The following is a 23,419-nucleotide window of genomic DNA, read 5'->3' on the forward strand; positions in this document are numbered from 1 at the left end:
CTCCGTTTAAAAAAAATGACCCTTATGACTTGTTTTGTGGTCCAGGGTCACATTTCAGTTAAATATTACCTTGGTATGTAGTTTGGCCAGTTGCTTGTCATCTACATGGCTCTGAGTGTAAACACGCCTCTTGTAACGGAACTAAAGTCACACAAATAAACTGATAGGTGAGTGAAAATAACATAGCAACATGACGTAATTATATAATAAGTGAGAGCTCTAAAGCATTGTGGGATGCAGAAGGATGTTTATGTGCACCTCTAGGTATGGTACAGGTGTGATCGTAGGGAGAGGATACTCCCTGAGCAATCTCTCCTCATCGAGGAACTTTCCGGCACGCCCGTTAAAGGCAGGGAGGTAGAGGCCATAGTTAAGCACATCGGTCAGGCTTTGTGTCAGAGTGACCAGAACTTGCTGCTTACAAACCCACACTGGAGCCTCAAGGTCCAATCGCAGGCATTTCTGTAAGCACACATATTACAAACTTGTCATATTCCTATATGAACCAACAATATTTTCGCTTTTATTTGGGGATTTATGCTTATTTGCATATAGGGATTGACAAACTCATGGATGAGGTGACATATGTGACCCTGGACCACAAAACCAGTCTGAAGTAACGTGTATATTTGTAGCACTAGATTGTACATTATATGGGTCAAAATTATAGATTTTTCTTTTATGCCAAAAATCATTAGGATATTAAGTAAAGATCATGTTCCATGACGATATTTAGCAAATTTTCCTAACGTAAATATATAAAAACCTAATTTTTGATTAGTAATATGCATAGCTAAGAACTTCATTTGAACAACTTTAAAGGCGATTTTCAATATTTAAAATTTTTGGCACCCTCAGATTCTAGATTTTCAAATATTGTCATATCCTAACAACGCAAAGGCTTATTTATTCAGCTTTAAGATGATGTATAAATATCAATTGAAAAAAAAATTGACCCTTATGACTGGTTTTGTGTTCCAGGGTCACATATATTAAGATATGTTGCAGGCTGGACTGAAACCTGCATCACCCATATGAGCACCAAGGCTTAAAGTGACTGGAGTATATGAGCTAAAAGCTTAAGTATTAATGTACAATTTGAATCTTGCTTCGCCATCAAGTGTTCATAAAAATGTCTAAAAACATGATTATCTAACATTTCCTACAAAGGAACCAGGCTTTAGTCTTTACTTCATAAGATCATTCAAGAGATTAAGGCCTGTACTATTTGTTCTCAAACGTTTATTCATCATCAGTCAATAAGAAAGCGCTGACCTCATGACATCTTCTTACTTGAATTAGCCGAATGTAAAGTGAAATGGTGTTTGTGAGATTCGCAGTGCAAAAATAATGTTATTTAAAGAAGCAGTTCTCATAAAAATGAAAATTTGCTGAAAATGTACTCACCCTCAGGCCATCCAAGATGTAGATGAGTTTGTTGCTTAAAAACTCGTCTACATTTGGGTGGCCTGAGGCCGAAAACATCATAATAATCCACAAGTAATCCACACGACTCCCGTCCATCAATAAACATCTTGTGAAGTTAAAAAGCTACATGTTTGTAAGAAACAAATCCATCATTAAGGTGCTTTAACTTATCTAAACGTCAAATTTCTTTTGGAATGTTTTGGCTTGTAAACGGTTCTTGATCTTTGCTTATATTTTATGATTCAAACGTCGGCTTTTCAACTGAAGAAAAGCAATATTATGAATAGAGGATTTGTTTTTTAGCCGTAAGCAACGGTTTGAAGTTAAAAACATCTTAAAGGGGACATATCATTACATTCTGACTGTTTCCCATGTTTAAGAGCTATATATTCAGGTCCGCAGTGCATCTACCAACCTAGAAAACGTGAAAAAGCACAAATTTTTTGATGTTTTTGGTAAGCGTCAAATTTCACTCCCCCTGTGACATAGTAAGGGGATCTTATTATAATATTACCGCCCCTTAATGTGCACGTTTACATCCACGGCGCCACTATTTTGTTTTCGCAAGCGACAACGGTGTACCAGTTCTAACCCCATGACAAAAGTTCAAGCACAGCATGTTAACTGTTCTGTCTTTTGATCTGCACAGACGAGCACAGAACACTCAGCCTCAGGGGAGACAAAAGAGCAGTGGATTTATTAATTTATTTACTGTATATTACGCTGCTGCCACACAGATCTAATATAAACATGTGATTTCTTTCCCAGCTGTTTACCTTCACAGACATAACTGACTGTTTTTGTACCTTCTGTGTGTTTTAACTTAAACTTGTGTGTATTTGACCGTTTAAGCGCAATAAGACATGAAAGAGAACTTAGTTTAGTTGCTTTCTGTGCGCGTGCTTCAGATGTGTGCGCCTCATTCTGACGGCACCCATTCACTGCAGAGGATCCATTGGTGAGCAAGTGATGCAATGCTAAATTTCTCAGAATCTGTTGCGGTGAACAAACATACCATTTTGGATGGCTTGAGGGTGAGGGCATATTTTAAACACATTTTCAAACCTTTAATATTTTCTGTTCGCAGGTTAATGTGAAAAGCAGAGGATGATAGAGGTGCAAAATACAAAACTCAACTTCAAAGTACCCCCGTCGGACATTGACAGAGATCAAGGAGTTACGCCGGATGCTGAAAAGACTCAGAAAGACCAAGGTATGTCTGCAGTTTTGTCTACAGATTATGTAAACATGTTCCACATAACATCAATTAGAAGTGCAAATTTATTCAGCCAAAAAAAGTCACACCATATATGCATATATGCAGTCGACAACCAATGCGGCATGTTTCAGCACAAATGCCTGCGGATCCCTATGCAGGAACATGCGTGCATGTAGACGACATGCTGTAAGCCTCTGTCACACACCCCTTACTCCCACGCAGAATCGACAACTCGGTCTGTACCAATCACTGCCACTCTCTACTCCAGTGCTGCAGTGCAGCCATTTCAAAGAAAAGAGAGAGGCTGCATATGCATATGAGAGGAGCGCTCACCGTTTGCTGCAGATCAGGGATTCCGATGCGTATGACAACTGCATTTCCGTGGAGATCCTCCATAGGTTCGGAGGAAGATTTACTCCCAGGAGAGGCCCGAATGCTGTCATCTCCGTGGTTACCGTTGGTAGGGGTGTGTTGTTGCCGCGGCCGGTCGAGAGCCTCATGTTTGCCGTCGGCAGGTGGACTGATAGGCATGCTCCGGGAGAGTGTGTGTGTGTGCGAGTGTGTGTGCGTTCTGCTCAACACGCCGGCCTCACAACCCTACAAGACAACATACACCTGTCAAACTCATTCTGATGTACTGATGTTTAGGTTGTTTTCAAGCAAGCATGTGCTCAAAAGAAGTGTGCATTGGTGGCTTACAATGTCAAAGACATTGTGTGTGACAGGTGTGACGTCTTTACGTAAGCATGGAGATGACATTTTACCACAAATCAAGATAAAATGATGGGATGAGAGAGTTTGATAGAGACAGTGAGAAGAGAGAGAGAGAGAGAGGAACTCCATTGGTTGTGAGTGGTTGCCATGGACACTGTGAAGCAGATCCACTTGGGAATAATGGAAATTGAGGGAACCCTGCATCCCAAGTTACCATGGCAACTCAGCACTTTGCTTGTTCTGGTGCGCTACCACTTCCTCTTTAGAGACAGCTGTGCAAAATCACACACACACACACACACACACACACACACACACACACACACTCACTGCCGTCCCTCCGATTAAAGCATCGCAAGCAACAAACCACCAGCGCTGTTGAACTCTTGACACCCATTTTAAATACTTCATTTTAAACCCTCTGAAGCATGATTACGTGCGCTACAAAAGTAATTTTTAACCATTTGGGGAGTGATGTTGCATTTAAAGCATCACAAGCAATTACTTTAGAATGTTTCCCATAATTCAATCAGTCTGTCCTGTTACTGAATGACAAGACTCCAAGCAATGTTTGCTTTTGCATATAAAAATAATGCCCTTTAATGTTATAAATTGGTACCTACTATATGACTACTATCTTTTATTGCAGTGGAATGATGTCAGGACTCTCTCAGAATAGACTATTTTGATGTGATAAAATATTTGAAGTTATTATATGTGACTCTGGACCACAAAACCAGTCATAAAGGTCAGTTTTTGAAATTGAGATTTATACATCATCTGAAAGCTGAATAAATAAGCTTTCTATTAATGTATGGTTTGTTAGGATACACTCTTAAAAAAAAGGTACTTCACAAATGTCTAAATGGTTCCATAAAGAACCTTTAACTTTTCTGTTTCACAAAAGGTTCTTTGTGGCTAAGGAAGATTCTTCTTTTTGAATTTGTAAACTGATCTGAAAGCTGAATAAATAGGCTTTCAATTGATGTATAGTTTGTTCGGATATGACAATATTTTGAGATACAACTTATTGAAAATCTGGAGTCTAAGGGTGCAAAAAATCTAAATATTGAGAAAATCGCCTTCAAAGTTGTCTATATAAAGTTCTTAGCAATGCATATTACTAATCAAAAATTAGGTTTTGATATATTCATGGTAGGAAATTTACAAAATATCTTCACCGAACATGATCTTTTAATATCCTAATGATTTTTGGCATAAAAGAAAAATCGATCATTTTGACCCATACAATATATTTTTGTCTATTGCCACAAATACTGGTTGTGTGGTCCAGGGACACATATGTTATTGTTTTGAAGTAGAACGATTCATTTTGCATGCATCAGAGGGATAAATGCCTTGGACATTTTCAGCCACGCTAAGAATTGGTGGAGGAATATGCCTCATTCTTTTAGCATACTATTATCACAGCCGGCCACATGTAGCCGTCCACCTACTCACTCATTCCAATGCAATCACACACAAGCTAAAACATTTCAGACACTCTTGACTATTGTCCACAGAGACAGAAGGGAAGTCCTCTATTACGTAACAGACATTGTCACAGAGAACATTAGATGGAAAATCCCTGTAAAGAGCAAGTATCATTTGCATCTGCATTGTTACACTGTGCGACTAGGGGTGGGTGATATAAGTCTTATATCACGGTATTTAAATAAGGTGTAATTCTTGTCACCAGTTTCAATATCACTTAAACTAATACTAGCCTAAATTAAAAAAAAAAAAAAACTCGCTGAAGATAAGTAAACAGTAAGTGATTAAATAAGAATAAGAAACTAATTACTAGCAATGGACAAAAAACTACAGTAAAACAAAGAAATAAGTAATGCTACATACAATGCATAAAAACGCATATTCTTCACTGTGTAAATCAAATACATATTTCTTCTAGTGCTGTCAAATCGATTAATCGTGATTAATCGCATCCAAAATAAAAGTTTTTGTTTACATAATGTATGTGTGTAGTGTGTATATTTATTATATATATATATATATATATATATATATATATATATAAATACACACACACACACACAACACACATGCATGTATATATTTAAGAAAAATATGGTATGTTTATATTTTAAAAATATTTAAAGGAGAATTTCACTTCCAGAACAAACATTTACAGATAATGTACTCAACCCGCTGTCATCCAAGATGTTCATGTCTTTCTTTCTTCAGTCGTAAAGAAATTATGTTTTTTGAGAAAACATTTTAGGATTTTTCTTCATATAGTGGACTTCTATGGTGCCCCGAGTTTGAACTTCCAAAATGCAGTTTAAATGCAGCTTCAAACGATCCCAAATGTTTTCTACAAGTTTTTCGACACACCCTACCTGTCTTGAACTGGAAAAAACAGAGTTCAGGCAGAGCAAGACAAGACGAGTGTTTGAGGTTAAAAAGTATAAAAATTGTAATAAAAAAACAACAACAATCATTTTGGAAAAAGTAAGACCCTTATTCCTCGGCTAGGATCATTTACAACCGCATTTGGGATCATTTGAAGCCGCATTTAAACTGCATTTTGGAAGTTCAAACTCATGGGCACCATAGAAGTCCATGATATGGAAAAAAATCCTGAAATGTTTTCCTCAAAAAAAACAAATTTTCTTTACGAATCAATCATATCTTTTATATGAATATAAATATATACATGTAAATACAGTTATATATTTTCAAAATATATACTGTATGTGTGTGCATTTATATACATAATAAATATACACAGTATACTCACATATGTATCAAAAACGTTAATACTGGATGCGATTAATCACGATTAATCATTTGACAGCATTATTTTCTTCTTATTAACAATACAAAAGTGATTTAGTCAAGAGCAGTGAGAGATTTTCTCTCTTTTGTTGTTTGATTAACATGAATAACACACAGCGGGAATATTAGACTGCTTTCACTTTAAGAGCCACCCAGATCCAATATACTGTTACACATGTGTTTTCTTTCTCAGCTGTTTGCTTTCACTTAAGTCCTACTATTTTTACAAGGATGCAAAGACAGGCATTTTAACAGATAAAGTGTGTGTATTTAACCATACAAATCATATAAAATGGCAAAAATAACAATACTTCCACCCAATGCTTTCATAGAGCGCACACATTTCTCATTTGCTGCCGATTGCGCTTTAACGGCTTAAAATCACTCGTTTTTAAATCACAATGCTGGAAAGTGCATGCAAATAATACATTGTCATGACCACATATCACAGCAATGCCATGTAAGCATGTAACTGCAATAGAGACAATAGTCCAAAATCTCTACCGGTTGACAAATTTTTACCAGTATATCACCCACCCCTATGCACGACCAGCAGAAACCTATATCAACTAAAGTCTGAAATGGCATGTCATCTGAGATGGATTCAACTGAATTAAAATACTGAAATATTTAAGTACTAATAATCACTTAATCTATAACACTAAATGATACAGAGATTATTTTAGGCAGTAGTTGTAACCAAATACACAGAAGTTGCCATTCCCTGGATGCTAAGGCGTTTTGAGTGGTTTATAGGAAGTTGTTAAGTGCGTTCTACTTGGTTGTTGCTTACTGGCTCAAGCAGTACCCACCCATAAGGGAGAGATATTTTGGAAAGTTTTCTTCCTTAAGCTCAAAATCTGTCTCACTTAGAAAAGTAAAAGCATACTCACTTTAACGTTCCACATCATTTGTGACCCTGGACCTCAAAACTAGTCATAAGGGTCAATTTTTTAAAAAAAAATTGGGATTTGTTAGAATAGGACAATATTTGGCTGAGATACAACTATTTGAAAATCTGGAACCTGAGGGTGCAAAAATATCAAAATATTGAGAAATCGCCTTTAAAGTTGTCCAAATGAAGTTCTTAGCAATGCATATCACTAATCAAAATTAAGTTTACAATGGGAAATTTACTAAATATCTTCATGGAACGTCATCTTTACCATCCTAATGATGTTTGACATAAAAGAAAAATCAATCATTTTGACCCATGCAATGTATCTTTGGCTATTGCTGCAAAAATACCCGTGCTACCTAAGACTGGTTTTGTGGTCCAGGATCACATTTGTAGTCCAAAACAGACAATTTTTCCCCTAAGGTTTAGTATTTAGGTATTAAGAGGTTTATTACAATCACCTACTGTAAGTATGAGCAATAGCAATACTCAATATGTCTTAGCAAACACCACCAACAAGTTAGAAATGCTGAATAACAAGGAAACAAGGAGGAGTTCACCTTTGACCTGGACTTCCCATGTGAGGTTCCTGTACATTCGCAGGTATTTCAAACTTTCCGTCTATATTCCAACCGTTTTCTGCTAGTATTCCACAATGCGCACTTTGTTTTTGTAAATACAGCAGGCTTGAATGTCCCGGCGCTCCCTCTGAGGTCTGAGATTTCAGGACACTTGAAGCCCAACCCTGATGCTGAATATTCCCGTGCAGGAAAAGCGGGAGGAAATTACAGCAGGAAGGTCTCCAGACCATCTCAAACCATCTCGACCAACCGAAAGCATCGTTCGAGGACTTCCACCAATAGCAGCCAGAGTTCAGAGTCTTAACCAGTCAACAACATCTCTATAAACACCTCAGGTGAGGCTATGTTTAAATAAACACATCATTTTAGTTGTCAAGTGCCACTGTAAGCTTAAAATGTAGCAACAGGAGATTATATGATGCTTTGATTTAAGTGAATAAGAGATTTTATTTATCCATGCTGTTGGATAAAAGCATGTTGCGGTCACACCGAAAATGATGCCAGTCTGAATGAAGAAATAAAAAAGCCTTCATAATCCCATCAATTTTTAAACACAGATTCAACTCCCACATATTCCCACTTACACACACGCTCACACAAATCATTTCTTTAATCCAGCACTGTTACAGTCTCCAGAAACGTCCACTGGACCTGTTTTCATACGTAGCCCTTCTGGCTTTGTAATTTACTTCCCGTGATCTCAGCCCAACTTCCTGCCCTTCTTCCTGGCTGGATTGGGCCGAGGCTCCTCGGGATGTTTTTGCAGGAAGTATAGGAAAGGCTGCATGCCTCTGATAACTCCCCTCTTTCCTCAGGCGATACAAAAATTCACCTCACACACATGAATGTGGAACAGAAATAAAGGCTACTGACACCCACACTCCTTCCTACAAATCTCACACACATGCGGTTACAGCACAGTATCGTTTCTATTTCCACCGCACATTCGAAGGGCCTCTAACGCAATTACAGGAATGTACGATACAGCACTAATATTGTCGTATAGCTCTTTAATGCTGAATATATCAATATTTGAAATCACATATGAAGACGCTGTGATAGATGACAGCAGCATCAAGTCCTGATAGATTTCATTTCCTTTTGATTTCATCAGATCAAGGAGAAATCACATGAGCGTGCTGCTTCTGTTACATAAGACACACCTTAACGTCTGGATCTGTGGGTAAGAACTTGACTGAAGTTATAAGACTGCAGCCGCTCTTAAAATCTTTGAGAGCTCTCTCTCTCTCTGAAAAATAGTAAATGCATTCATTTGGGTTTTTGGCAGTTTGACAAATAACATGTAGCTTTTTTATTTTTTTTTACACAGGCTTTGTGTCAAACTTTATAATCGTTCCCAAGCATGATCTAAAGAGCATCTTGAGCTTCAGTGTAGGTACATGTGACCATCTGTGCAGTCACATGATCAATGTTACAAATTTATTTATTTCTATACTGTCAGCTACAAATGCAACCAGTGCAAAATCCTTATTTAATTATAGATTTTCGCATGTGCAAGTGCACGCCACTTAAAAAAAAGCAATCCTTTGCAGCTCATTAATGTACTTTGACTAACTATTTTAGAATATACACTACCAGTCAAAAGGTTTTGAACAGTAAGAACAGAAAAATGTTTTTTTAAAGAAGTCTCATCTGCTCACTAAGCCTGCATTTATTTGATCCAAAGTACAGCAAAAGCAGTAAAAATTTGAAATATTTGTACTATTTAAAATAGCTGTTTTCTATTTAAATATATTTTAAATTGTGATTTCAAAGCTGAATTTTTAGCATCATTACTTCAGTCACACAATCCTTCAGAAATCATTCACTACTCTGATATGCTGCTCAAAAAAACATTTATTATATTATTATTTTGAAAACAGCTGAGAAGAATTTTTTCAGGTTTCTTTGATGAATATAAAGTTTAGAAGAACAGCGTTTATCTGAAATAGAAATCTTTGCAACATTATAAATGTTTTTTATCATCACTTCTGATCAATTTAAAGCATCCTTGCTAAATAAAAGCGTTAATTTCTATCATTTCTTTCCTCCAAAAAACAATTATACTGACTCCAAGCTTTTGAACAGGATAGTATACAATGTTGCAAAAGCTTTTTATTTCAGATAAATGCTGATCCTTGGGTATTTCTATTCATCAAAGAATTGAAAAATCAAAAAATGTACTCAACTGTTTTAAATATTGATAATAATAATAATTATATTATAAATATTATAAATGTTTCTTGGACAGCAACTGAAGACTGGAGTAATGATGCTGAAAATGTAGCTTTGATCACAGGAATAATTTACTAATTACTAATAATCAGTGTTGGGTGTAACGCGTTACTTTGTAACGCGTTACTGTAATAATATTACTTTTTTCAGTAACTAGTAGTGTAAGGCATTACTCGTCTGAAAATTGTAATATTATTACAGTTTTCCCGAGCTAGTTACTTGCGTTACATTTGCCAGTAGCACCTTCATCACACTCAAGGCACACGACAACACAGAGAACAGAAGGGAAGGGGAGGGGGGCGTGAATTGAACAGTGATTGGTCTGGGTTTGGCACGAGGTATCATTAAATTACCATCACCGATTGGTCGACACCCGGCAGCCAGCAGCAGAGCGGCACTCGCAAATAGAGACCTGCAAACCCGCGGGATCCAACGCAACAGAGTGCGGCGCGGGACAAAACTTGATGGACAAGTGCGTGTGCTGGTGCGGGCGGGTAGAGACTCGTGTGTGTGTGTGTGTGTGTGTGTGTGTGTGTGTGTGTGTGTGTGTGTGTGTGTGTGTGTGTGCGGGATGCGGGAAAATAAAATGATTCGCGGGACTCCCGCAATATAGAAATATCTAAACATAAAATATCTAAAAAAATAATAATAATGTTATTCATCTATTGCACAAAAACAGCTAGAACAACATATATGATTAGAAAGAGCAAGAATAGGCAGTTTCGATTTAAAACTTGTTTTGCAACATGAGCAATGAAGCCATCTGCTGATTTTTGGAACGCATCGCCAATCAATGGTGTTTAAGATAGAATTCACTCACTGCTCAAAAGTTTTGAACAGTGCTGAATATTGCGTGCTTACGAATCACAACACACGTAGACCTTTATGAAAGATTAATTGTGCATAATATCCATTGTTATAAGAGCTTTATGAGATCGCGTATGCACTGGATGCACGCAGTATAGGTCATGCTTTTTTGTTCAGAATAACATTTTTTTGTGTAAGAAAAAAAAAATGTAACTAGTAATATAACTAGTAATATAACTAGTTACTTTCTCCAGGGAGTAATAAAGTAAAGTAAGGCATTACTATTTTTGAGAGTAATATGTAATATGTAATATATTACTTTTTTGAGTAACTAACCCCAACACTGCTAATAATTATAAAAAAATGTTTAAACAGTAGAAATATTTCACGATATTACTGCTTTTGCTGTACTTTGGATCAAATAAATGCAGGCTTAGCGAGCAGAAGAGACTTCTTTAAAAAAAAACATTAAAAGTCTTACTGTTCAAAAACTTTTGACTGGTAGTGTATTTTTAAATATAGAATAGCCATATAATTTAAATTTAGAACATATTTAAATATTTAAATACAGTTTTACATTTGAAAAAGTACAAATATTCTATGCAGTCTCAATTATTATGTCATAACCCGAAGGCAGCCATATTAAAACAAACTGCTTGTAATGTTATGCCAACAACATATTCCTAAATTTGAAGACCTTTCTGACCTTCTGCAATTTCAAGCAATATTTTAATGCGTTATTTAAAATGCATTCTTAAAACACAAGTCACTGAGTTTGTCATACAAAGTCAACTTTCAAAGTAGCAACCTCCTAAATGCAAAACTTCTGCCTAGAGTAACAATATGCATTCATCATTGCACACGCAAATATGCACAAATCCCCTTTCTCCCTCACTCGTTCCCACATGGTTTCCTCCCCCTTTGGGGCTCTTGTCACCTCCGAATCCAGATCCAGGAACAGTATGATCAGCCAAAGAGCGCTGTGAGCAATAATGATGTGTGTGCGCGTGGGCGTCTCACCTCATCGCCGTCTCTGTTCAGAGCCTCAGTGCATCTCCATATCTCACTGTGAGAATTCACATGCTAAGAGCTGTCACTGCATCCCAGTACCACTGCACCTCTCCAAGTCCTCGCTCATCACTATGGCAACCAGAAAAATGGTTCACCAGGAAACTTTGCCTGCTTTTAAAGGGCCAAAGCACAAATCTGGAGCGAGCATCCTCCTGACGGGCGTGCAAAAGACTCACACAGTCACAGATGTTTACAGAGAGGGGAGATCGAGAAGGGGAGAGAGTAAATTAAGGAGAAGAAACGGAGAATGTGATGGCTTAATGTGTGGGCGTTAGGGCTGAATAGATTGGCCTCAGTCACGACAGAAATTAGGACGTAAGAGAGCGACAGGTAAAGAAGGTAAGAGGCGACGTTCCTCCGTTCTGCAAAATTCAACTCAGAGCAAATCAGAGATTAGGCTTCGCCTGAGGAAGACCTATATAGACTCATTCACACATCCGCTTGCTAACGCACACATTTCGCCTGTTAGGTAAAAAGTGTTCTGTAATCCCCCAATGAAAATATCCGCATCTGCAGAGGTGCGCTGACTAAACATGACACACAAAATTACACTCATCTTCCAACAAACAGTCACTGAAACATCTTAACACACACACAATTCACATAAGGATGTGTTGGAAATCATCAAACTTACCTAATAAAACCAGGGCACACATTCCACACCATTTCGACTTCCTCTACGAGGGTCCGTCTCAGCTCTGTGAAAGTGTATAAGTGTGTTAATGTGTGTATTTGCAACGTATGTGTGTGAGAAAGAGAAGAGAGGGAGAAAAGAGGAGAGATAGAGGGAAAGGGAAAGAGAGAAATAGAGGGAGAGAGAGGGAAAGAGAGAGAGAGTGCGGAGGCAGAGAGACTGTTACTGTATGACAGGAATGCTCAGCTCAGCCCACACAGTGCAAGCATGATACACTGACTGTGTGTGTGTGTGTGCGCGAGAGAGAGAGAAAGAAAGAGAGAGAGAGTATAGAGAGAGGTTCAGTCTCCCACTTCTTTGCGTGGGCAAGGCCTGAATCTCACTCACAGTCTCTCTCTCTTCTCAACAGCTATTACAGGAGAACAGCAGAACTGGATGGTTAAAAAGGGGGATTGTGAATGAGAAAGCCTGGGGGGGTGGGGTGGGGAGAGAGAGGAGAGAGAGCAGAGGAGAAGAGAGAGAGAGAGAACGAGCCCCGCCGATGGTCTCGTGGCTGATTGGTTCTGTTTTATGACATAAAAAGTTTGTCAGCAAAATCCTGTGGCATCACAAGCGGCGGATGAAAGGTTCCGTGGTCGCCATGGCAACGCGCCAGATGTAAACATCAGCACGGCTTCATGGGCGTCCTTTGTTCGGTGTGTGTATGGAAAGACAGTCACAACAATGCGATCCTTACGAGAGGTCAGGGTGGTGCTGTATAATTATGAAATACGCACGCAAATTTGATACTGAGTTTGTGGAAACTGACATGCACAAAAATCAAAAAGTTGCTGTCTATATACTGTAGATGACTGTAGAGGAAGTAATGGTACATCTGTCTAGATGGGAATTGTAATCGAAGAGATTCTGTGTACTTTTTTTTGGGCCAGATGAGGTCAAAAGTTTACTTCTGCAAAATGTTAATTATTTTACCAATCATAAAAAATGCATGTTATTTTTTTTTATCTAGTACTGACCTAAATAAGATATTTCACATAAAAGATGTTCATGTAGTCCACAAGAGAAAATAATCGTTGAATTTATAAAAATGACCCTCTTCAAAAGTTTACATACATTTTATTCTTAATACTGTGTTCTTACCTGAATGATCCACAGCTGTTTTCTTTTTTTTATTATTTGTTTAATGATAGTTGTTCTTGAGTCCCTTGTTTGTCCTGAACAGTTAAACTGCCCGCTGTTCTTCAGAAAAGTCCTTCAGGTCTCAAAAATTCTTTGGTTTTCAGCATTTTTGTGTATTTGAACCCTTTCCAACAATGACTGTATGATTTTGAGATCCATCTTTTCACACTGAGGACAACTGAGGGACTCATTTGCAACTATTACAGAAAGTTCAAATGCTCACTGATGATTCAAAAGGAAATACGATGCATTAATAGCCGGCATGAAATTTTATCTTATTTTGTCTTCTGGGAAACGTTTATCTTCTGTAGCTTCTGAAGAGTAGTACTAAATGAAAATAATATGATAATTTAGCAAAATAAGAAAAATGTACACATCTTCATTCTGATCAAAAGTTTTCACCCCCTGGCTCTTAATGCTTAATTTTTCCTTCTGGAGCATCAGTGAGCATTTGAACCTTCTGTAATAGTTGCAAATGAGTCCCTCAGTTGTCCTCAGTGTGAAAAGATGGATCTCACAATCATACATTCATTGTTGGAAAGGGTTCAAATACACAAAAATGCTGAAAATCCAAAGAATTTGTGGGACCTTAAGGATTTTTCTGAAGAACAATGGGAAAAGGGACTCATGAACAACTATTACTAAACAAACAAACAAAAACAGCTGTGGAGAATTCAGGTAATAACCACAGTTTTAATAATCAGGCGTATGTAAACTTTTGAAAGGGGTCTTTTTATATTTTTATTTATTTTGTTTATTTGTTGTTGTTGTTGTTGTTGTTGTTATTTCTCAATTATTTTCTCTTGTGGACCATATGTAAACATCTTAATGTGAAATATCTTATTCAGGTCAGTGCTAAATAAATAACATGCATTTTGTATGATCCCTATTATTTTGCTGAAGTAATTAACATTTTGTAGATTCTGCAAGGAGTATGTACACTTTTGACCTCAACTGTATCTTTGTCTTATCCGAATTTAACAGGAGAAAATCATTGGTCTTTCTATAATTTTTAACACACTCTCTTAGCTAATTTAAAAGTTTTATCTGGTCTTGTTGAAGTTTTAACTTTTTAATAATGTCCAGATTTTTTTTGCATTATTTTCATGGCAATTAAGCATATCCTCTGACTAAATTTCGATATTTCTTTAGCCTCATAATAAGTGATTACACAGAATATTTGTGCTTCACTAATTTTGTCATCTGGAAAAATATTTAAAAGCTGCAAAAAAGTTAAAAAGTGATTAAATTAGATGATCCCTGACATGTACACTACCAGTCAAAAGTTTTTAAACAGTAAACATTTTTAATGTTTCCTCACCAAGCCTGCATTTATTTGATCCAAAGTACAGCAAAAATAGTACAATTTTTAAATATATTTTTTTTAATATTCAAAATAACTTCTTTCTATTTGAATACATTTTAAAATGTAATTTATTCCTGCGATCAAAGCTAAAATTTCAGCATCATTACTCCAGTCGTCAGTGTCACATGATCCTTCAGAAATCATTCTAATATGCTGATTTGCTCCTCAAGAAAAGTTTTTGATTATTATTAATATCCATATTTAAAACAGCTTTTTTCAGGATTCTTTGATGAATAGATCATTTTTTTTAGCAATGATGCTTTAAATTGACCAGAGGTGACGATAAAGATACTGTTTCTATTTCTATTTATAAGATTATAATATTTCTATTTAAGTTAAATGCTGTTCTTCTGAACTATCTATTAATCAAATAAAATTCTACTAAGCTGTTTTTTTGAGCAGCAAATCAGAATAGAATGGTTTCTGAAGGATCATGCGACTGGAGTATTGATGCAAAAAATTCACCTTTGAAATCACAGGGATAAATTATTGAAATATAGCAAAATTTTAATGTTTTTGCTGTACTTTTGATCAAATAAATGCAGGCTTGGTGAGCAGAAGATACTTTAAAAAAAACATTAAAATCCTTCTGTTCAAAAACATTCATTGTGACAGTTTTCATTACAATTATGTTTATTTTGCTTTTTTTATTATCTGCATTATGCTGATGAGAAGTGCACAAATAAATAATTATTTATGCAAAATATTTTTATTCTTTTTTATTTTTGATTAAAATATTATCTAGACAAATTAATGGGTAACATGCAATTCACCCACAGCTGCAACCACAAAATGCTCTTAAAGGGGAGTACGAATTAGGATGTAACTGGTCTTAGAGCTTGACACAAGTTAAATTAAACAGTTGGACAAAAAAAAAAGAAAAAAACCAACAGCCAGCATCTCTGCAAGCAACCTCTTAATCACTGAAACTAATAAAGCTTAATGATTTATTCTGAGTGTGCGGGAGAAAATGCTTACAGTGCTACAGGAGAATGAGACACTGGGGAAATGGGCACATATTGCACATGGCTACTCGTAACGAATATTATGAAAAGCATTAGAAGTTAGAAGTCTCAGAGCAATATCCAAGTGTCCCTGAGCGCAGCTGCATGTGCAGCCCCTCCCATCACTGCAGTGTGTCCTGCACAAGGAGTCTCCCCAGCACAGAGCTGCACAAGGAGGCCCTCAGAACTCTTCAGAATGCCTTCTGTGCTGCGCTGTGCTGTGTTTGGGGGCCACCTCCTGGATGAGATCAATAAATTCACTCTTCTCCAGACAGGCTCTGCACTCCTCCCCCCACGAGGCCAAGACCCTCTTCAGCTCCAACACCCGCATTTTAGACAAAGCGTCCCTGCTCCAGTCGAGAACAGGACGCTCTGTTTTAGAAGAAAACTTTGAGATAAATATTTCCAAACTCTCAAATACAGTTTCAGGACTCTTATACGTGAATACACCCTCACCATATCTGAGCTCGCAGATCTGGCCGTCCCTCCGCTGAAGTTTCTGGCAGATTTTGTGGACAGGAACATGTGCACTGAGGGGGCGGCTCACCTCACCTGTCACTTTGGCTGCAGCATCATTGGAGGCTCCCAGGTAATAACACTGAGGTGAAAGAATTACAAGATGTCATACATTTAGTACATTCCATACCAAAAACATGCAAGCATGGACCAGCAAGCAAAGAAGAATAAGAACCAGACTTCTTTTCATGTTCTTACAAGTCTATTCTCTTTCCCGGTAGTCTCAGCGCAGGCTCTGATCAGACCCTCCTCCACCAGCTCTGGGGACAGTTCTGTGTGTCTGATCACCAGTGAGTTATAAAGCCGCCCCAAAAACCCCACACACACTGCAAAACAGATACACACATACTAAATAAAAAGAGGTTTGTGCTGGAGGGCTGAATTCTTATGCTGGTTATATAACAGGGTTTCTGTGAATCTTAAAAATGTCTTCTATTTTAATTAGAAAGTCTTAAGTTCATTCAATCATGGCATCTTCCTCAGTATTTTTGCATTGTTTTGTCATACAAACATCTAAACATCTTTAAATCAGATAAATTTACTTGAGATGCGAACAGAGCCTATTTGCAGATATGTATTCCAAAAATAAATAAATAACCAAAAACTCAATTAAATTGAATGAGTTTCTCATACAACAACACTTTATATGTTCAATTAGCATCTCAAGTAAATGTATGTTGATTTAAGCATGTTTAGATATTTGGTAGTGCATGCATTAAATGCCATGCCATAATTTTGATTAATTTCTCATAAAACAAGGTGACTTATTTTGTCATTTTGCTTAAAATCTAAAGACATTTGCACTGGAAATCAATACAAATAGACAAAAAGAGCATCACCTCTTTGCATCGTATTCAATTGATACTTGATTTATTTACTGTAAAATAAAAAGTAATGGAGATTGTCAAAAGTTTTGAAACAGTAAGATTTGTGATGCATTTATTTGATCCAAAGTACAGCAAAAAACTGTACATTTTAGAAATATGTTTGCTATTTAAAATAACTACTTTCTATTTGAATATATTTTAAAATGTAATTTATTCCTGTAATTTCGAAACTGAATTACCAGCATCATTACTCCAGTCTTTAATGTCACATTATCCTTCGGAAATCATTCTAATATTCTGATTTGCTGTTCAAAAAAATTTTTTATTATCAATATTTTAAAAAGTTGAGTAGATTGTTTTTAGGATTCTTTAATGAATAGAAAGACCCAAAAATCAGTGTTTATCTGAAATAAAAACCTTTTGTACCATTATACACTATACCATTCAAAAGCTTGGAGTCAGTATAGTCAGAAATTAATACTTATTGATAGAATTAAATACTTTTATTTAGCAAGGATGCTTTAAATTGATCAAGAGTGATGATAAAGACATAATGTTACAAAAGTTTTCTATTTCAGACCAGTGCTGTTTTTCTAAACTCTATTTATCAAAGAAACCTGAAAAAAATCGACTCAACTGTTTTCAACATAATAAATGTTTTTTTGAGCAGCAAATCAGAATACTAGAATGATTTCTGAAAAATCATGTGATACTTTAGACTGGAGTAACGATGCTAAAAATCAGCTATAAATCACAGGAATAAATTACATTTTAAAATATATTTAAATAAAAAGCAGTTATTTTAAATAGTAAAAATATTTTTAAAAAATGTACTGTTTGTACTGTACCTTGGATCAAATAAACGCAGGCTTGGTGAGAAGAAAATACTTAAAAAAAAACTGGTAGTGTAACACACAAGCCATATTTAGTATTACAATAATAAGAGTTTTCATTTTGCAATCCAAAACCAGGACACACCTCTTAAATATTCGTATATGCACTATGTGAAAACGCTCATGCACTTGTGCACAATAACCCAGCATAGTTCAGATGACTATTTTTACACTCAGGGGCTCATGCGCATTGCAAGCCAAGCCGACCAACCTCACCTTCGCATTCTTCTGCATCAGTAACTGAGAATAAAACAACACATAAAAGAAAAACTAACGGGGTGGCAAAGGAGTTGTTTAAAGACATGACTCTGGTGCGCTTAAAAGGCGCTTGTGCGCACTTTTAAGTGTACTTCAATACCCAGTAAGCAACACCCACCGACGCCGCTTTCAGCTGTTTCTAAATCAGGCGCTGCTCTCTTGACGTTCCACTCGACGTCTGTGCAGCGGCGCGCTGATTGGCTAAAATCGCCGCCAGTCATTTGACAGCGCCTTGAAGTCCATCCCCTCTCATTTGCATACGGATACCGGCTTCCGGTAGAATTTTTCGGAAGCATGGCTGCCATCGGGGTGCACTTTGGATACACATGTGCCTGTGTTGCTGTATTTAAGGTGAATTAGTTATGATTGTAAATCATTTTAAGTTGTTTGATGAACCTAAATATGTCGGCGACAAAATAAAATATGTAACAGACTTTGTTTACGTTGCTGAATAGGTCATGTTGTGATAGACCAAAACCATAACGTGATCAGATGAAATACAGTTTATTATAAGTGTAATTGTTTTCATATAGGACGGGCGAGCAGATGTTGTGGCAAATGATGCAGGGGACAGAGTCACTCCAGCTGTGGTCGCATATAGAGACACTGAACAGGTAATTCTTCTATGATGGACATTGCAGGCAATAATCATTCATAATATCTCATCAGCTCCAAAAACAAAGCGTAAAATAAAAACGTATATGCATAACTACAAAACATATCTCTAGTCTAGTCTAGTATACTGTGTCTGTATTATGTATAGTGTACTGTTTTTCTATTGCATAGTGAGCTTCATTTTTCATAATAGCAGTGTACATACATTGTTTGAATCTGAAATGCAGCTAAAGCTGTGATATTGTGAAATATTATTACTATTTAAAATAACTGCTTACTAATTTTGAATATATTTTAAAACGTAATTTATTACTGTGATCAAAGCTAAATTTTTAGCGTTATTACTCCTGTGTTTAGTGTCACATGATCCTTCAGAAATCATTCAAATTTGCTGATTTGCAAGCTTTTGTAACATTATACATTATACTATTCAAAAGCTTAAGAGACAGTAGGTGAAATTAATAATTTTATTTAGCTAGGATGCTTTAAATTGGTCAAAGGTGACGATAAATACAATTATAATGTTACAAAAGATTTATATTTCAGATAAATGCTGTTCTTCTGAAATCTACTCAGCTGTTTTCAACATAATAATAAAAATAATAATAAATGTTTTCGAGCAGCACATCTGAATATTAGAATGATTTCTGAAGGATCATGTGACTGGAGTATTAATGCTAAAAATTCAGCTTTGAAATCACAGGAATAAATTATATTTTGAAGTATATTCAAATAGAAAAACAATTATTTTAAATGGAGAAATAGTACTGTTTCAAATAATCAAATAAATGCAGGCTTTGTGAGCAGAAGAGATATCTTTAAAAACACAATTTCTGGTAGTGTATATATAATATTAAAGTGTTGTAAGATGTCTTGATTCATTCTGTATTTGTTTAATTTGAATGTTAATAAATGAAGCAAGAATGTCAGGTCATATGATAGTCTAATGGGTTTATTTAATATGTTTTTCTAGATAGTGGGTATCGCTGCTAAGCAGGGCAGAATACGAAATGCCACCAATACGGTTGTCAAAGTCAAACAGATCCTGGGCAGACGGTAGGTTTTTAATGTTGTATGCTTAGACTAATCTGAGGATAATTTAGTTTTTTATTTATATAAACATTTGGTCATTTACATTTTTCTGTAGATAAGTCACAGATACATCATAGAATATGAGGGTGCAAAAAAATCTAAATATTGAGAAAATCACCTTCAAAGTTGTCCAAATGATATTCTTAGCAATGCATATTACGAATCAAAAATTAAGTTTTGATATATTTACAGTAGAAAATTTACTAAATATCCTCATTGAGCATGATCTTTACTTAATATCCTAATGATCTTTGGCATAAAAGAAAAATGTATAATTTTGACCCATACAATGCAATTGTCTTTTGCTACAAATATACCCGTGGTTTTGTGGTCCAGGGTCACATTTACAGTTGAATTAACAATAGCTTAATAATAATACATTTATAGATATAATAGTAATAATCAAAATGTAAAATTCATTGGACTTATGTATTTGACAGCTATGATGACCCAGATGCTCAGGCACACAAAGAAGAAAGCAAATGCATTGTAAGTACATGCTGTACCACTTAAATACTGACAGATTTAAAAAAAACACAACGGTACCCATACAATCGAACCATTTTTATCATTTCTAGGTTGTCAACAAGAATGACCTTCCCAGATATGAAATCGACACGGGAGAGACGACCAAATATGTCTCACCTGACGATGTAGCTAAATTGATCTTCCATAAAATGAAAGGTATTGTCTAAATCCTTCATTTCTTTTCATAGTATATTTAGCATGAATTAGTCATAATTACTAAGTTATGTTCCCAACAGAGACGGCCCAGTCGGCCTTGGGTTCAGATGTGAAAGATGCTGTCATAACAGTGCCTTTTGAGTTCGGAGAGATGGAGAAGAATGCGCTCAGGTACTGTATGTGCTTGATGTGTCTGTAAAACATCTTTTGAGATTTATGAGATGAATGCAAATTAATTCAAATGATGTAACACTGTTATCTAACTCCAGAACCTGTGTCTGGGGAGATGTTTTATAAGAGTCGGTGTTGTGTTTGTAGGCAAGCTGCAGAAAGTGCCGGGTTTAATGTGCTGAGGCTGATCCACGAACCTTCCGCCGCCCTTCTAGCTTACGGAATCGGCCAGGACTCCCCGTTGGGAAAAAGGTCGAGTTTTTGTGTTATCTCAGATTTTTCTTTCAGCTCCTCAAAAGCTTCATTTACATTTCTGTTTTCGACCTCAGTCATGTGCTGGTGTACAAACTCGGAGGCACATCTCTCAGCGTCACCGTCCTGGAGGTGAACAGCGGAATGTACCGGGTTCTCACCACACAGACCGATCACAGGACTGGAGGAGAGAGCTTCACACATGAGCTCGCACAGCACCTCGCAGCAGAGTTCAAAAAGTCAGTAGATGTCTGGTGCTTTAATTTAATATTTAAATGCAACTTCACACCTTTTAGAATCCTTTCAAAAACCTTTTAGTCTTTTGTTCTTAAAGGGATAGTTCACCCAAAAATGAAAATTCTGTCATTAATTAATTACCGTCATGTCGTGCCAAACCTGTGAGACCTTCGTTCATCGTTGGATGACAAATTAGGATATTTTTGATAAAATCCGAAGTCCTTCTGACCCTCCATAGACAGCAATGGTCCTAACACAATGAAAGCTCAGAAAGGTACCATAGTCCATGTAACATCAGTGGTTCAAACGTAATTTCATGAAGCTACGAGAATACAAAAAAACATTTTCTTTCATTATTCTCTCCCGAGTTGCAGTCTGCCACCATTATAAGCTCTCAGATTTCATCAAAAATATCTTCATTTGTGTTCTGAAGATGAACGAAGGTTTAAGGGTGTAGAACGACTTGACAGAATTTAAATTTTTTGGGTGAACTATCCCTTTAACTGTTATATAATGCAACACTGTTTTTTACTGATGCAAAACTTTTCATTCATTTATGAATGTTATCTTTTTGTTTTAATCTAATCTTTATTAATTTAAAAATCTGATTCGACTACGCACTTTTCCATTACACAGACATTTAATCATTTAGCAGATGCTTTTATCTGAAACGATTTACAAAGAAGGACAATAGAAAGCCATCAAAACAACAAAAAAGCAACAACATATAAATGTTGTGACAAGTCCTGGTTAGTCTAATAATGTAGCAAGTTTTTTTTTTATAATTAATGAAATAATAAAAAGTCGATAGAAAAGAGTAGATGGAAGAGATGTGTCTTTATTTTTTTTATACTTTATCACAAAATAGAAATTACTATATAAATAAAAAATATTTGTGTAATACTGTAATATACTTGTGTAATATATGTTGAACCTATGTGACAGCAAATATTAAATATATAATGTCTTATATACACTATCATTCAAAAGTAAGGGCAAGAATTTTTGCATTTATTTCATTAAAAATACGGTAAAAACAAAAACATTGTGAAATACTATTGCAGTTCAAAATAGCTGTTGTTTGTTTTAATATATTTTAAAAAAAAATGTATTCCTGTAATGCAAAGCTGAATTTTCAGCAACCTAAATATATATTAAAATGTACAGTATTATTTAAAATCGATCTTTTGCAACATTATAAATGTCTTTGTTTTCACTCAATTTAACCCCTTTTTTTTCTTTTTTCGAAAAATTACTTTTCAAAATATAAAATATATAATTATTATAAAATATTATTCATTTATTTTTAAAATAAAAATATAAAATAAAAAGTTGATAAAATCTTACTTAATCTAAGCTGTTGAGTGGTAGTGTGTTAATATCTTTAAACCTTCAGTTTCGTATAAGATTCATACTGCCCATCCTACATGAATGTCATTACTGTTTTAAATCTTTTGTTTTGTTTTAATGCGTGACTCCAGGACCTATAAACAGGATGTGACGGGTAACCCCAGGGCGATGCTAAAGCTCATGAACAGTGCTGATATGGCCAAACACACTCTCTCCACTCTGGGCAGTGCAAACTGCTTTGTGGACTCGCTCTACGATGGCATGGATTTTGAGTGCAATGTCTCACGGTGAGAGGAAGTTCAAAATCAGTTTCATAAAAATTGTACATATTGCTCACCTCTATGTCTCATATGCTTCTACCCTAGAGCCCGTTTTGAGCTAATATGCTCCAGTCTCTTTAATAAGTGCATACAGCCAATTAAAGGACTTCTTGAGCAAGTAAACCTGTCCACCTCTGACATCAACAAGGTAAAACAACTTTTTAACCCAAATGGGTGACCATTAGAGGGAGCTGCAGATTTGTATCTCACAATTTATGAATAAAAATCATTTGGTTATTAGTACTGAGCCTTTCAGTCTTATCCAGCTG

General features: G+C 35.9%; 3 protein-coding genes across 6 annotated transcripts in view; 1 reads left to right on the plus strand and 2 right to left on the minus strand.

Moving 5' to 3' along the window:
• shank3b (SH3 and multiple ankyrin repeat domains 3b) overlaps window positions 1–12,588 on the minus strand; it is a 36,708-nt gene extending 24,120 nt beyond the window's left edge. Inside the window, exons 1-4 of one of the 4 annotated variants that reach the window (XM_073838627.1) lie at window positions 12,387–12,588; window positions 2,981–3,244; window positions 259–462; window positions 70–141 (exon numbers count right to left, since the gene is read on the minus strand). In XM_073838627.1, coding sequence (XP_073694728.1) covers window positions 70–141; window positions 259–462; window positions 2,981–3,178 — 474 coding nt within the window. In that variant the 5' untranslated portion in view covers window positions 3,179–3,244; window positions 12,387–12,588. Of the gene's footprint in view, window positions 1–69; window positions 142–258; window positions 463–2,980; window positions 3,245–7,618; window positions 7,807–12,386 lie in introns of those variants that run through there. The other 3 variants (XM_073838628.1, XM_073838629.1, XM_073838631.1) reach the window with 3 other exon arrangements.
• Window positions 12,589–15,864: 3,276 nt separating this feature from the next.
• On the minus strand, window positions 15,865–18,557 carry cdnf (cerebral dopamine neurotrophic factor). Its single transcript, XM_073839243.1, has 4 exons — window positions 18,388–18,557; window positions 16,650–16,777; window positions 16,392–16,533; window positions 15,865–16,307 (listed from the first exon to the last, which is right to left on the minus strand). Exons 1-4 carry the CDS (start codon window positions 18,473–18,475, stop codon window positions 16,117–16,119), a joined length of 549 nt encoding a protein of 182 aa, XP_073695344.1. The 5' UTR covers window positions 18,476–18,557; the 3' UTR covers window positions 15,865–16,116.
• Window positions 18,558–18,694: 137 nt separating this feature from the next.
• The window catches only part of hspa14 (heat shock protein 14), a 12,350-nt gene continuing 7,625 nt past the window's right edge, over window positions 18,695–23,419 (plus strand). Inside the window, exons 1-10 of the mRNA XM_073838207.1 lie at window positions 18,695–18,780; window positions 18,963–19,043; window positions 20,018–20,100; window positions 20,577–20,625; window positions 20,715–20,820; window positions 20,901–20,991; window positions 21,139–21,243; window positions 21,321–21,482; window positions 22,962–23,117; window positions 23,196–23,298. Of these exons, the coding sequence (XP_073694308.1) occupies window positions 18,724–18,780; window positions 18,963–19,043; window positions 20,018–20,100; window positions 20,577–20,625; window positions 20,715–20,820; window positions 20,901–20,991; window positions 21,139–21,243; window positions 21,321–21,482; window positions 22,962–23,117; window positions 23,196–23,298 (993 nt within the window). The 5' untranslated portion in view covers window positions 18,695–18,723. The remainder of the gene's footprint in view (window positions 18,781–18,962; window positions 19,044–20,017; window positions 20,101–20,576; window positions 20,626–20,714; window positions 20,821–20,900; window positions 20,992–21,138; window positions 21,244–21,320; window positions 21,483–22,961; window positions 23,118–23,195; window positions 23,299–23,419) is intronic.

Source organism: Garra rufa, chromosome 4 (genome assembly GCF_049309525.1).
Source record: "Garra rufa chromosome 4, GarRuf1.0, whole genome shotgun sequence".
NCBI classification, from domain to species: domain Eukaryota; kingdom Metazoa; phylum Chordata; class Actinopteri; order Cypriniformes; family Cyprinidae; genus Garra; species Garra rufa.